Consider the following 15,906-nt stretch of genomic DNA (forward strand, 5'->3'; position numbering starts at 1 on the left):
TTAGCTAATCTTAGCTACTGCTTGCTATGCCAGCTCCTCTCCACACATTATTTAATACTCTGTCATCCATGTCCCCACTTTACAGAAAAGACACCTGGCCCCGGGAAAGTTGGTAGCTTGCCTGTATCCACACTGCTGGTGTCTGCACATCTTACCAGGACTCAGTATGTGTTTATGGAGTGAGTGCGTGGTATAGTTCAGAGGATTTAAAAATCGATGGTTCCCAGAAGCTGTTAGTACTCACCCTTCCCCCTAGTCTTGTATGTTGTACCCTGGGGTCTAATGGGGATATCTTAGTCCTTACTCTTAGCAGTCCCTGAATTGGACAACCAGGTCAACTTCACTGTCCTTGAGGGAAAGCAAATGCAATGACACTGACAATCGATGGCTGGAGAAATGGTTCATTCAGTAGAGCGCTTGCCACACAAGCATGAAGATCCAAGTTCAGATCCCAAGTACCTGTAAAGGGGCCAGGTGCAGTGGTGCATGTGATCCCAGTGCTGGAGAGAGGGAAACCCAGAGAGCCTTAGAGCTAACTGGCCTTAGAGCTAGCCAGCCAAGTAAATTAATTGATAAGCTCCAGGCTCAGTAAGAGACGCGGTCTCAAAGACATAAGATGAAGAATGATAGAGGAAAACATCCATGAGGCCTCTGGCCTCCACATGCACATGCACAGTACATACATGTATGTATACACACCAGAAGACAATTACAGTAGGGACACCCAGCAGGGACAAGACAGGGGTCTTAGATGGAACAATTCCTTTCTGTGGTACCCAGCTCCGAGTTGTTCTGCTGGTTCCTACCAGCACCTCTAAATTTGGGTGCAGTTTGTCATGTCCCCCACACTGGGTCAGTTTGCTCTCACACACATTCTTCCTAAGAGTCGGCAGAGTCCTTCTATAGTAGAGAACGTTTGAGCTAGTCTCAGGAAAGAATTCTTGATGAATCCATCCCACCTGGAGCATGTGTACCGCTCTTACCCATTCAGCATAGATCCCTCCAACACCCAGAGACCTGGCATTTGTGCACACTTACTGTATCTGGAGAGCTACTCCCAGTCCAGCCAGCTGCCGCTCCTCTGTCAGCACTGCTCCAGGTAGGCTGGCCCTGCAGAGTATGAGCCTTCTGGTTATCATTCCTTCTTATCTCTATGGTTTGAGATTCCTGTTGAGCTTCTGCAGAGCTCCTACTAGATGCAGGCTTCATGAAGGCAGACACTGTGCATGTTGGCTTGCTCTTGAATCCCCAATGTTGATATCTTGTCTGGCACATAGTAGGGACCCAGATAATCCATGAAAGTAACTAAGAGATAAATTCATGGAAGTAAGTACACCGACCTTGGAACTGTCAAGTCAAGAAAATCTTTCTGTTTTGCAGATGAGTCCCATGTTTTCCTCACTCGGGATCTCCCATCATCCTCAGCTCCAGGGCCATCAGAGGCCTGTAACACAATAGAAAGGCCTCTGGGGATTTTGTCCCTGCTCTGTCACAAGCTAACTGTGTCCCTATGGACATAGCTCTTATCTCTAAGTCACAGTTCCCCACATGTGGCCTTGGAGTAGAACCATTACTGTGGCTCAGGCAGAGGGCATCATGGTGAACACATTGTCATTACAAGGGTTGATTGTCAGTTCACCAAGTCATCATGGGCTTCCTGTGCCTCTTTGATCTTCACTCCCATAATGGTGGCATTTAGCATCATGACCTTGGCATGGCTGCAGCTCCTTCATTGACTCCTTGCACTGAATATGAAGGCAGGAGGCCAGGGAATATTGTAGGGGATAAGCCCTGGGGAAAAGAGAAAGATGGGCAATAAGAGAAGTAATCACAATGACATTTATCTTGGGACCAGGAAGTAAAAACATCTTTGTCAGAGCAATATCTAAACATTCCCCTTTAGTCTTAGTGGCTTGAACTAGATCATGTGGCCAGTCTTAGCTGTAAGAGAGACAAGAAAATATATCTTTGGATGAGGACAATGGCTACTGTGTGACAGCCCACATAGCTGATACATATACCTATCACTGCCCCTGGAAGACACCAGTTTGTTTTTAACTATTGTCTACATGTTTTCATTATTATCCTTATTTTGACAGTTAGTTTGAGTTCCCAAAAGACAGGGAACTGGCCCCATGGGTTTGGCAATGCAGTAGGACCTCACATCAAACCAAACCCCAGTGAATGGTATCAGGAGACCCAGCTGGCAGCACTTTACCCTTCTGCGCCTGTCCCTTGTCAGCATGGTTACCATGTTAAACGTGAAATATCTGTTCCCATTGAAAAGTAATCTATTACAAGATGACTCAGCAGGTAAAGGCACCAAAAGCCTGAAGAGCTAAATTAATGCCTGGAACCTACATAAAGGTGGAAGGAGGAAACTGCCCCCTCTAAGTTGTTCTCTGACCTCCACATGTGTGCTGTGGTACGCACACATACACACAAACTCAATAGTAATAAATCCTTAAAAAATAAAATGATCCATTCCTTTAGATACCAATGCACATTTTAAGAATGAGGCGAACAGAAAGAAGACAGTAACAAAACAGTGAATGCTACCGCCAAAAGTGGTGGCTGCTCCATTCTGCTGCCCCAGCCTCTCCACAGCTTCCATGCCCACTCCCCCAGTATAAACACCTACATTTTTACACGTGTGGCTGTACAGGACACCCGCCATACCATGCCTGGTATTTTCATCGTATCCCCTGCCCTAGTTCAGTGTTCTAATGGGCTCTATGGAGCCCCTACATGCTAGGGCTTCCTGTTCACTGTTTAATTACACATGTGTTCTATCAGGCCACAATTGTTGTTTCCCACCTAATAGGGAAGTCCGTGGCTCCAGAGTCTCATTCCCACTGCTCATTGGGTCAGTGAGGCCAACTGTGACTGGACACCATTATCAGTTATCACCGAAACAAACAGGTCCCAGACAAGTGTCCTGTGAAGTCCACCCCTGTTCAGACACCTGAATGTCAGTAAGATGGCCAAAATGGGAAGCCAGGGTCGCCAACCCTAAGTTCTCCCAAGATATTCAGAACAAGCAGAGTCCCCACTCCTGCCCATCTCCCTCTCCCACTGGAGTTTCTTAGCCCTTCTTTTGCTTCTTCCTGGCAGGTGGCGGTCCTCCAGGGCTCACCTCTATGTGTTAATTCTCTCACAACTGACCAAATACCAGACAAGACAGTTTTTAAAGGAGAAGCTTATTTTACTTTGTTGACAGCAGTGCAATTCATCATGGTGAGGAAGACCTGGCAGAGGAAGTGCCTTGGTCCTTGGTGGCCAACCAGGAAGCAGAGAAAGGGAAATGGAATGGTCAGCTGACTTTCATCTTTTTTTTTTCCCCTTTCTAATTCATCCAAGACCCTAACTCATGGGATGTTGCCACTTACCTTCAGGGTGTATCTTCTGCTCAGCTAACCTTTCAGGAAATGCCCTCACAGATACACTCAGAGGTGTGCCACATTGGTGCCCTCCTCTTAGAACCATCTACATGCCTTATTCTTCTGGAGGACAGCACCAGGACAGCCCCTGTGTGCCAGATGTGCCAGCAATCACTATAGCTGCTGCTCTCCTGCCCATGCAGCTGCTCCTTTGGTCCTGGCTGCAGCTCAGCGAGAACAGTTGACAGTCAGCAGTTACAGGAAATTACCCCATCACAGCTAATGCCTGGCACCACCACCCTTCAGTCTAAATCATTCAAGGGTTGTGGCAGAGAATGGTGAGGCATGGCAGGGTAAAGGAACCCTAGGTCCAGCCCAGTGATGGAGCTGTGTCCCTGTAGCTTATGACAGGTGTTCACAAATCTCCAGAAATCAAGGAAAACCCTGTGCTGGTGCATTTGTCCCAGTCTCAAAGGGGCCCATAATTCAGAGAAAGGCTGCCAGCCCAGATGATTGTGTGAGGTCCCTTCCTGCTCCCAAGCCTATGATTCTGTGACCATATAAGGCCTCTATGCCCAGCAGTCTTCCTGCAGCTAAAAGCAGCCCCACCCTGGGAGAGTCGCTGAGAACAGAGAGAGCCAGGTCTGAGCCTCCTGCAGGATCCCCAAGGTAGAGAGAGAGTTGGTGTGGGGAGGGCAAGGGTCAGCTACTGACTGCCTCTTCCTGGAAATTGGTCACCTGCTGTGGTCAGTGACCCTGTACCATCCTTCGCTCTCCATCACCTACTTAGCAGTTTGTCAGGAGCCCAGAGTCCAGCGGGCAGCTTCTGTCAGCCTTGTCTGGTTCTTCTGGCTTGGTGACCCAGGACATGCTCTCTGAGTCCCTGGGTTTTAGGTGTGCACTGTGAGAAATAACTTGGCTTCAATCTAATGCCCTGCCTCTGCAGGTAAAAAAAAAAAAAAAAAAAAATCTGGTAGATCACTACCCCAGTGCACACAGGCACACATGCGTGTGCATTCACACATGCAGACTCACCTGTGAGCTCCTTGTGGGATATGTTTGTGCATTTGTGTACACGCCGCTCATGTAGTGATATTTCCACCTTCACCATCTCTGTGTCAGGAACTGTGGAAAGGGAGATGAGAGATGCCTGAAGCAAGATATCAAACAAATATGCTGAGAAGTGATCTCAAATGATCGTTATCAAGTTATAAAACATTTTAATCATGATTTGAATGAGTGACAGTTCAAGTCACATTAGATTATGCACAAAATAAAGAATATTGTGGCTTGAATCAGTCCTATCAGTAGGGATAGCATTGGAGTCAATTCTGTACATTATCTTGGCAGTTCTGTCTAAGGCTTTTGCAGTACATGGACTTTCTTCTGCCTTCCCATCCCTAATCTTGCTACCTCCAGCGCCCAGGTCTGAGCCATCCATGTGACTAAGCTACCCTGGGAGTATGCCTCCGAGAATTCTCAGGATGCCCCCTCCTTTCCAGACCCTCAGAGCATTAGACAGGCACTGCAGTTCTCATGTGTATGTGTGTGCATGTGTGTACAGTCTGGGGACCTCTGGAACCTGGAGGTGAGGGAAGCTGCCCTGACTTTTGCCAGCTGCCCATGGGTCACAAGCAAGACCTTAGATGCTACTCACCAGCCGTATGACCTCGGGGAAGTGGCCTGACCTCACTGGGCCTGTCTCCCCAACTGTAAAGAGGAGCTGGTGATTTTTATCAAGCCCGGGGCTGCTTCAAAGATTAGAAGGAATGCAGCAGGTAGAGCACTTAGCATAGGAGGCCAGCTCTGAACCACAGGTGGCCTCTGTGCCAGAAACTAAAGAAACTGTGTTTGGAGGTTGACTTCAGAATAAGACTGCTATTCCCACTGGCTGCCATTTCCAGTCTCTTCACTGTAGTCTCTCTTTCTCTTAGGTTTGTGTTTTTGTGTTTTTGAAACAGGGTCTCTGGTTGTCAAGGCTGACCTTGAATTCCTGACCCTCCTGCTTCCCCCACTTGGACTGCTCTTCCGTACCTATCTGATTTCCCAGAACAACTTGCCAATGAGGAGACCAAGACTGGGCAGTTAAGTCATTTGCCAGGGTTTTACGCAGGTCCTCAGCAGCAGAGGTGGTGCTGGATCAGGCTTGGCTGTCGTCTGAGCTGCTGCCATCACTGCCCTGCTCTCTGGAATGACACAAGGAGATAGAAATTAAGGGGCTTTCTTTGATATTTACAAAGATGTCATCCTGAGCTCAGAAAGTGTGGGGAGAGGAAGGCTGTGTGAGAAAATGCCCTCCAGAGCTTGGTGCTGGAGTCGGGATTGTAAACGACTTTCCCTGCTGTCCAGTGTGGACCACAATGTGTTCTTATCCAAGCGGGTCACATGACTGTTTAGTCGGGGATGTGTTCAAACTTTAGCCCTGAAAGCCCAAGTTAGAATAATAGTCATGACTTTTGAACATTTGGCCCCTAATTGCTTCGTTTCTCCATTTTTCTTTTGGGTCACCCCAGACACAGGCTGATACTTGATAGGACAATAATTCACATGTTATGGGAGTAGATCATATGTGGTCGGAAGGACTGGTAGCTTGGAGACTTGGGTTCTGACCTTAGCTATGTCATGGATCTGTTGAGAGAGACGGGGCTAGTGACTTAATCTCTCTCAGCCTCAGTTTCTCCTGAGTCAGACAGATATAATGAGAACCTAGCCTTCCTGCCTCAGTGATGAGTGTAAAGATTAGTGTGGCAAATGATAGTTCCAACCCTGTTGGCAAAGACATCCCTTAGCCAGCAGGGACGTAAAGAAGGGTTCCCAATATTTCCCCATGCTAGCTCTTAGTCAGAGAAATTTTGATGTGACCCCAGGTGTGTAGTTATATAAAATAGGTAGACAAATGACACTCTTAATGCCAATAAGTCATTTTTAAAGTTTAAAGTTAAATCATATAATTTGACCATCTATTATAGGTTAAAACAAATTTGCATATTAATAAGATAGACATGCTTATTTATGTTTATTCATAAAGAATTAGATCTTGGCTATATATAAGACTGCAAGATGTTTGTTTGCTCTGAAATGCCCATGTGTGTATCACACGCTTGTTTGAGCATGGGCCACTTTTCCACATGCGCCTTTCTACATGCCCCCTTCCTTTGCTTTACCAGAAGTTGTGTGTGTATGTGTGTATTATGAGGAGTTTTCAGCCCTTTTCTCTTTTTGCCTCCATTTGAGTAGTCTTTGTTGCTTTGTCTTCAGGTTTGTCAGTCTTCTGCATGTCTGTCTGCCTGCCATTAATTTCACCTGGTACAACTTTTATTTCAGCTATTGTTCATTTTCTGCATCTTCCATTTCTTTCTAAATTATACTCACAATTTCCTTTGATGTCTTGAAAATATGTAAAGTGGATGTTTTTACAATACCACGTGTGAATTCTGTCATTCGTATCACTTCCGCATCTACTTGAGTCAGCTAATGCTGGTCTTGGTTGTGAGCCACATGAGCCACACCTTCCTGCTTGTCTGCAGAGCCAGGGTTTCCCACTGGAAGGCAGCACCATGCACCTTCCTCTGCTGAGCATCTAGATTTTTGCTATCCTCTCTGAAAGACTGGTGCCTTTATTCTGTTACTCTTTGGCGGTAGCTGTATTTCTCAGACTTGCTTCCTAGCACTGTCGGGAGGGCCTGGGGGAGCCATAGGACTGTCTTAACCTAGTTGCTGTGGCCTCTAGCATCTCCGCTGAAAGCTCCAGTATCCCCAGGAACTATACTCTGGCATTTTGCAGGTTCGTCTCCTGGCTTGAGGGTGTGCTGGCAAGTGTTCAGCCTCCGAGCCCCTGAAGTTCATTCCCTCTTTGGTGCTCTTCTTTGTGAGTTGTGGCGTCTCAGCTGTTCAGCCAGAGACCCCCAGGAACCCCACACAGACACCAAGAACTCTTTCTCTGCAGTTTCCTCTCGGCTCCAGCTGCCTTGACTTTGGAGTGCTGACCCTGATCTCGGCAGCCCATGAGCCCCCAGCCTGTGCCGTGCTGCCCGGTGCCTGCAGTCCACTGGTGGAGCACACTGCTTTCCTTTGTTCTGCTCACTTCTCCGCCTTAATGCAGGGAGCTCGTGTTTCCCTGTGGGACTCCCTTGGCTCACAAACCTGTAGGGTTTTTTGGCTATATTCTTCATCAAGAGGCCTTTGCAAGAGCTACAGAGATGGCTCAGCAGCTAAGAGTGATTTCTCTTCTGGCACTCTGGTTCCAAGGGACTGACACTCTTCTGGCCTGTGGGGGCAGTAGACATACATGTGGTGCTCTTACACACTTGCAGGCAAAGACTCATAAAATAAAATAAGTCTTTTCAAATAAAAACAAGATTTATAAAGTCTTAGCGCTAATCAAACCCACAAAATGTCAACAGAGTCTTTCTGCTCTGCTTCTTGGAGAAACTCAGAATGGAGACCCATAGCCAGCACTAACTCTCACTCTGCCTCAGGAGTTACGATCAACTAGTAACTGGATGACTAAATAGTAGTACACCCATGCAAAGGAATATTATTAAAGGAACAGGGTATGCCCACGACATGCTATAACATGGGCATACCTTGAAAAGACTTGCTAAATGAAAGAACCAGCCACAAACACACAAATGTATCATATAATTTCATTTATATGGAGAATCCAAACTAGGCAAATTTATAGAAACAGCATAGTTTAGTGGTGGTCTAGGATTGCAGTGGGCATGCAAAGTGATTGGTGATGGGTACAGGGCTACTTTTGTGAAGGGGAAAAAACATTCTACAGTTGGAATGTAGTTACGGTTGTCCAATCTTGTGAATTTGCTAAAATAAATATTGAGCTCCATGGTTTAGGCAGGCAGACTGTGTAGTATATGAAATTAATCTCAATAAGGCTGTTTTCAAGATATTTGTCTGTGGTGTTCTCCATGACAGAAAGAAGGTAATGAAAGCATGGACAGGGGCCTTGGTGAGATAGAAGGAAAGCTCAGCTCTCATGCTAAATCCTGTCTGTGTTACGTGTGGTATTAATTCCTATTCTGGAAATGTGGCCTTAAAACGGTTCACACAGTCTATCAAAGCCCAAATATCCCCCAATGTTGTCCTTAAAACTTGTCTTCTTTTTCTTCTATTCATGCTTATTCTTGCCATTTCGATGTGGTTTCCCCTTTCCAGGATTCTTGCCAGCTATGAGCTTGTGTCATAGACTGCCAGAGGTGTCACACGGCCTCTGATCTGTCCCCTGTGTGGACTCTGTCAACAGGACAGGGTGACTCTGGCTAATACCAGCTGTGGAAGAGTAGGGACATGCCCTCTGCTGGCTTTTCTTCTGATGGTATCTTACATGTGCCTGGACAAGGGTAGTTATTCATTTAAGCCAGGCGTTGTTGGCTAAGGTTTCTGTCCCACCCGGTCCTGCAGCCTTTCAGTCCCAAAGACACATAGAGGTGTATATTAATCATAAACTGATTGGCGTAGTAGCTTAGGCTTCTTATTAACTCTTATAACTTATATTAGCCCATAATTCTTGTCTGTGTTAGCCACATGGCTTGGTACCTTTTTCGGCAAGGCAGTCACATCTTGCTTCCTCTGTGTCTGGATGATGACTGCAGAGTGAGCTTTCCTCTTCCCAGAATTCTCCTGTTCTCAAGGCCCCACCTCTACTTCCTGCCTGGTGGCCCTGCCTATACTTCCTGCCTGGCTACTAGCCAATCAGCGTTTTATTAAACAAGTACAAGAAACAAATCTACAGGGTAAAGCCAGTGTCCCGCAGCAAGGCATCGCCTTACTGTAAAAGGAGACTGCACTTTAATTTCCCGGCCACGCAGACCCAAATAATTACATAAAATATATTAATTACAGCACCGTTTGGACGATGACTCAGGCATATTCCTAGCAAGCACTTATATCTTAAATTAACCCATTCCTACTAATCTGTGTATTACCACAAGGCTGTGGCTTACCAGTAAGGGTCTGACATCCTTCTCCTTTGGCAGCTACATGGCATCTCCCTGACTCCACCTTCTTTTTCCCTGCATTCAGTTTAGTTTTCCTGCTATAGGCCAAAGCAGCTTCTTTATTAACCAATGGTAATAAAACATTCACAGCATACAAAGGTGAATCCCACATCACCCTGCCTTCAATAAAAGAACTGTGATTGATCTGTGTGTATGGCTGACATCTCCTCTTGGAGGATGGTCCTCACCTAGCAGTATACTGTAGCTGGGTTGGTCCCCACCAATGGAAAGGGTGGGGCTTGACTGATGGATTGAGATTGTATCTTTTATTTGCTGAGTTCTTGTGGGAATCTTGAGTAGTACTCTGTGAGTGCATATAAGTCAGCAGCAGCAGCAAGCATGTGCTGAGTGGTCGTGCTCACTGCTCCCGTTGCAGTGTTCTCAGCTGACTTCAGCCCCCACCCCCACCCCCGTTCCTTTCCCTGGATACTGAATTGAAGACTGTAATGTTTCCTATGGTTTATATCTCAGGTTATTATTGTCCATTAGCTCAAATAAGTGGGTTTTTTGCTTTGTTTTGATTTTTAGATTATACAGCCCCAATAGAGCAACTCCAGCATCCCCACAGTTTTCCCCTGTAAAGCAGGGCTTGCCCTATGTTGTCCATGTGGACTGAGGACACTGTTCATCAGGTGTGGTTTGTGGTTTTCCTCCAGGATCATCCATGAAGACGGCTTCTCTGGAGAAGATGTAAAGCAGTACAAGCCTGTTGTCTACAGCAACACCATCCAGTCTCTGGCAGCCATTGTCCGGGCCATGGATACTTTGGGCGTGGAGTATGGTGATAAGGAGAGAAAGGTAAGCAAGTCTCTGAGGCCATAGGCACAGGGAAGAAGCCTTTGGCTCTCCCTCCTCCTGACAGTGCCTGCTGGAACTGGGAGAGCTTGTCCTCTGGGGAGGGGGGTGGGCAGTAGTCACCAACCTAAGCCTTATTTTCCCAATCCCTGGCAAAGTCAAGGGCTTCTCCATTTCTCTCCAGAAAGTCATCAACAAATAAAAGCCCCCCTCAAAAAATCCCTGATCTGCTCTGTAGATGAGAAAGAGTGAGAGAATGTTTTAAGTTGAATCAGCATAGCCTGATTAAACACCTGCCCCTGAACAATGAACTTGAATAGCAGAATATTTATTGAACAAAGACCCCTTCACTAGGTGCCATCTTCCTACTGAGGAGAGCTGTCCTTACCTTGTAGGAGGGAAGCAACCATTGGTTTGCCCCTCATTCCTCACACCAAAGGTGTGCTTCTGCCTCTCCTGGGAGCTGTGAGGCCCTCCTTTCTGCAGAGCTGGCATTCTAACTCCAGGACTGTTTCCTGAGAAGCCTGTGGAGGGCTCTTGTTTGTAGATGTTTGCACCCACTGCAAGGCTAAGCCACAACCCCTGTGGAAAAGCTTAATGAAAGGAAGGAGGGAGGAAAGGAGGTGTGAAAACAACCTGAAAATTCTGCCCAAAAGCTGGACTTGGTCCCCACCCACAGACCAAGGGGAGCAGCTGGAGACCTTCAGCACAGCGGGACCACATTGGACCCTCTGAGTGTCTGGTGACTTCACTGCCTGATACACATTCCCTACCTCACAAATGAAAGCTATCCTGGCCTTCTCGAGGTCTGACAAATTATCTGTGACAGAGAACTTTACATGTAAAATTTAGTATATTATGCACAAATCCTAATTTCATGGAGCAGAGTCACCTCAGCTAATGTTGACACTTCAGGGCCTAGAGTAATGGGTGGTTGACAGGGTGGCTGCCTAGGGTGGGCAGTAGAGTCCTGACAGACCTCCCCCTTTCTCTGTCTGCCCTCCCCAGAGGCAGGCCAGGAAGCTGACAGTGTATTGCATGTTCTTCTCTAGAAGGGGAACAGGGGTGCCTCTGGTTTTCCAGTCGTGTTCCCGACAGCATTCTCCATGCCTTCTGGGTGCAGGAGTGGGCACAAAGGGAACAGTGCTCAGAGAAAGTGATGATCAGAAAGAACCTGCTGGGGCCGCAGGGTAACTGGAACACAGTGACTGGAGATGAATGCAGTCTCGTTCATCTTCACGGCAATAGCAAATGTGGCATGAAAGAGTTGTCGTCTGCTGAGCCCCTGCTCCCTCCAAATACAAGGCTGAGTCCTGTGTTTATTCTACCAGAACATAGTAGGTCATCAAAAATCATCCCTTGAATAGAATTATATTCTTACTTTTCCCATTCTAAGGAGAGGGCAGTACCTGAAATTTTGTAATATAATGGCCAGATGTACACTGCTCAGTACCTGTGTGTCCTTGTGTGAAATGCTGCAGAGGTTCAATGGCTTGATGATGAAGGTTGAGGAGCTGGTCATCTTAGGAAGATGGGACTTGAGCATGACCTTTCTGTTACCTGTGGTCAAGGCTGGGTAGGTTTCAAAGATGGAAGGACCAGATTGAGAACTTCACTCGATGTTTCCTGGTTCCCAGCACTGTCAGAGAAAGAATTCAGAGACAGGTGGACAATGAGAGCACCTGGGAGAACAGTTATTGCAGGACAGGGGTACACGCTCAGGGTGTGAATGCAGGCCTCTGAAGAGATCATGCTGTCGAGTGTTGGGTTGCTCTGCTTATGGTGAACCTTAATGGAGGGAGAATTGTTCTTGAACTGAATGGCAGGGTCATGGGCAGAGAATGGGGTGGGATTTCCCAGTCAGGTTTCTCCTGGTTTTGTCCTTATTTGGGGCTTTCCATATGCGGCATGGTGTCACCTACATAGTAGGAATAGGCAATTTTATGACGTTAATGATATGGAGAGGCCATCTTAATGGTGCAAAGAACATTTAGTGGTCCTCTTGATCAGCCATGGTATCCCCGGTGGTCTTGGGTGGTCATGTGATATCCTGTTATATAGTACAGCTGCCTCCGTTTCTAGTTTGCCTTGAAGTTTTCCTTTTTTCCCCATATCTATCTAGGTGACCTCATTTTCTTGAGATAGTCAAAGGAGTCTCCTTAGGGGAAGGAAAGACTACAGTAATTGATGTCTAGGTAAAGTTTGAAAGGTCCCCATTTGTGGGAGAGGGGCATGGCTGAAGCAGCCAACCAGTATAAATAGGTAAGTCAGATTTGGTAAGCCCTGGAAGGTAGCCAATCCGTGCTGACAGGAAGCAACCATGGCTAGACTGTGCTAGAAAGGGATGGGGTGAAGTGAATTTTAGACACTCCTGATGGCAGCCTTAGGATGGCCTCATCAAAGAGAACCCAACGTGGGGAACAGATCTGGAGTCTGTGACAGCAGAGATGTGGGGTCAGGTGAGGAGTCTGAAATGCAGGAGCACGGGGAGGAATAGTGAGGAGGAATGGATGGCTTTGCTGATGCATTGACATTGGGCAAAAACAAGGACTGAGAACTTGTGTGACCAGTTTGGAGCCGGATCAGCCTGAGGCAGAGAAATAAAAGGCTCCTCTGGTAGTCGCTTTTAGTACCAAGAGCCTGAACAGGTAGATGGAGGGAGTCAGGCATAGGAGCTCCAGGAGTGGAGGCTTCTGCATCTTATCTTCTAGGATCTGTGTTAAGTAATGTGCCCTGCTACTTAAGAAATACTGTTTGATGTTTAACCCTAACAGTCACCTTGCATTGGTTGCTACTGCTGTCGTTTTACTAGCGGAGAGAGAGCAGCAGAGTGATGCACCCATAGTCCTTCCACTCCAAGTGTGCCTGCGGACACAGAGACATACCTGCCTAAGAAAACTACAGTCCACAGCAAAGGCTCATATAAACAGGCTCGGGCCAACCAGGCAAGAGTACTCCTAAACTAGGAATGGTACTCACCTGTAATCCCGGCACTGGGGAAGCCGAAGCAGGTGCCTAGTAATCTGAGACTGCCCAGGGCAACGCAGCAAGATCCTGTCCAATCTTCTTAATCAGTAAAAGAATTTGAAAAGGGAACGAAAAAAGCGGCACCTGCTGCAGTTCTCTGGTTTCCTTCCCTGTCTTCCTGGTGTCTGCTTTAGCCCCACACCCCTGAGTTCACCCTGCACTCGTGCCTGGTGCTCCAGAGACCGTCTTCTCTGCCCCTAGCCCACAGGCTACCTTTGCCTATCCCTCCTGTATTTCCCATGGCTCCCCTCCCTCTGCTGCCTTCTACCCTTGCTGTCTACCTGTAAGGGACTCTGTCTCTACCATCTCCCTCTCGCCATATCTTCTCTTTCTCTGTGCCCCTCCATTTCTCCCCCCCCCAACTTCATCACCCATTATCCTGGAACAAATTGCCTTCACCTTTCCAGCTGAAATTCCCCAACTCCCTTCCCTCCACCTCGGCCCTCAGCTGGCCTGTGCTCACTGTGAAAGAGATTACTGACGAGACAGGACAGTGGCCGAGTTTGAAGACTCCTTAACAAGACAATGGAGAAGTAGTCTTTGAATGATACATGTTAATAAATTTTACCACACACATGCATGCATGTGTGTAAACAGATATGAAATATATGATTTACATATATGAAATATAAACTAATGGAACAGTAGACAGCAGAAGCTGAGGAAGGACAGTGCGGAAGACTCAGAGGTGAGGTCTCCCTCTGCCTCCTGTCCCTGCCCTACCCTTTAACCAGTCCTAGAACCAGAGCTGCTTCCCCGGGGCTGTCATAAACTTCTCTTTCTGTGTGAAGGATCCTTTCAGAGAAATTCTCTGAACTACCTTGTCTGATAGTGTGTGGCCCTGGGGCCTTCATTTCAATGGCCAAAGAGCCCAAACAGGTCTTGCAGAGTTCCCCTCTTGTTCACAAGTGCGGAAGGCACAGCCTGGTCTAACCACATTTCTACACAGCCATCTGCTCCATTGAGCCTCTACATGAAAAGACACGTTTTCCCTACACCTCTCAGCCCTGAGTGCTTCTGACACTCCTCTGTCACCTAAAACTGTGATTAAATCTCTCCTGTTTCCTTGTCCTCAGCTTAGCCTTTCTCGCCTGTGCAAGAACAAAGAACGCCTTGAACTCGTGAGCCTTGGCTAGTAAGCATGCTATCAGCTTCTTTAAAAAATATTTGTGCACATGCTGAATTCTCTTAATTATAAACTGCTGGAAAGTAGAATACATATCTAACATGCACCTGACTCTAGAAAGTGATGGAGGTTGGATTCAGATGCCACCTCTGCTGTTGGAGGAGGGCCACTTGTTGGTTCCCAGCCGCCAGCTAGCTTAGACCCAAAATAATCACACAGAAACTGTATTAATTAAATTGCTGCTTGGCCCATTAGCTCTAGCTTCTTATTGGCTAACTCATATTCATTTAACCCATTTCTATTAATCTGTGTATTGCCACATGACTGTGGCTTGCTGGGTAAAGTTTCCAGCGTCTGTCTCCGGGGAGCTCCATGACTTCTCCCTGACTCCACCCTTCTTTCTCCCAGCATTCAGCCTAGCTTTCCCAGCCTACCTAAGCATCACGTGGCAGTGGCTTACTGGCAAAGGGTGTAAGCCAGGCTCAGAGATGAAGGACATTTTTATAGGAGTCCAAACTGAGCAGGACTCCTGCATATTTGAAGAAGTCACATTTGAGTTAAACTACTGGAGTGCTTGCCCTTGATAACTGTGTTGTCCATGTGCTGAGATGCAAGAGACCTCAGCTGCAGTGGCAGCCTCTTCTCTTGAGTAAGTCACTCCTAGATTTCAGTAGGCAAGTTGGGGTGCATTTGGCTTCAAGCAAACATAACCACACGTGCAGTGGCGAAGCCATGGGGATAGCACTGTTTGCTGGAAAGGGGTCCCAAGAGTTACCACTCCCAGGGCTACCTTGACAACTGTCCAGCACCAGGATGGTTCTCTGGGTGCTTTTGATTCAAAGGAAGAGAATATTACACACTTACAAGGAGTCTAGAGGCAGAAAGGAGTGAGGAAACCTTGGGCTTCTCTTTACTCGACACTTGCCACTCCAGCAGGACCTACTAGAGGAAAGAAGTTTTGAAGAGCCAGCAGGTAACCCTGAAGTTAGGAATTAAATAAAAACAACAAAGATGTGCTAAGTCTGTATGAGACCTCATTCAAAGGTCAGGAATGATGATGGATCCTCGGGCTGATGACTTCATTCCTTGCAGATTTCTTCATTCCTTGCCTCTGCTTTCCCACATCAGCTCAGAAGCTAGAATATTGTCCCAAGAGGTATCACAGGTGAAAAACCAGCTGGGTGGCAGGTGAATCTTGGAGCACAAGCCTGTTGGCAGGAGTGTCCAGGCAAGACTTCTCCAGATGAGCAAGTAGGGTCAGATGTCCAAAGCACAGCCCTGGTACCTTTGTCCCACCCTTCTCCAGCATGCTAGGTTTGCTAAGCTGGGTGAGTGATCCCTACCCATCACTTTCCTTGAGTGTCTGGGGTCCCATGTCCCATCACTGCCACAGGAGGACCTCGTCTTTGGAGTGGGAATATCCTGAGTACCTCCTTTGGGCTCAGAATGGGCTTTTAATTGATAAGCTTTCTTTTGGGTCTTTTGACCCCACTGTCTTAGAAGACAGTGTGCCCTGTCTAGCCATCACAGAGTTTTGGAATGTTAAAAAATTGAGAACATC

General features: G+C 47.1%; 1 protein-coding gene across 4 annotated transcripts in view; it reads left to right on the forward strand.

Annotated features, from left to right (window-relative positions):
• Positions 1–15,906, forward strand: part of Gnao1 (G protein subunit alpha o1) — a 141,604-nt gene that overhangs the window by 65,776 nt on the left and 59,922 nt on the right. For all 4 annotated transcript variants that reach the window (XM_050144373.1, XM_050144374.1, XM_050144372.1 and 1 more), the window contains one exon: positions 10,054–10,195. In XM_050144373.1, coding sequence (XP_050000330.1) covers positions 10,054–10,195 — 142 coding nt within the window. The remainder of the gene's footprint in view (positions 1–10,053; positions 10,196–15,906) is intronic.

The sequence above is a fragment of the Alexandromys fortis genome, unplaced genomic scaffold (genome assembly GCF_014885135.2).
Source record: "Alexandromys fortis isolate MF-2015 unplaced genomic scaffold, M_Fortis_MF-2015_v1.1 scaffold_1, whole genome shotgun sequence".
Taxonomy (NCBI): Eukaryota; Metazoa; Chordata; class Mammalia; order Rodentia; family Cricetidae; genus Alexandromys; species Alexandromys fortis.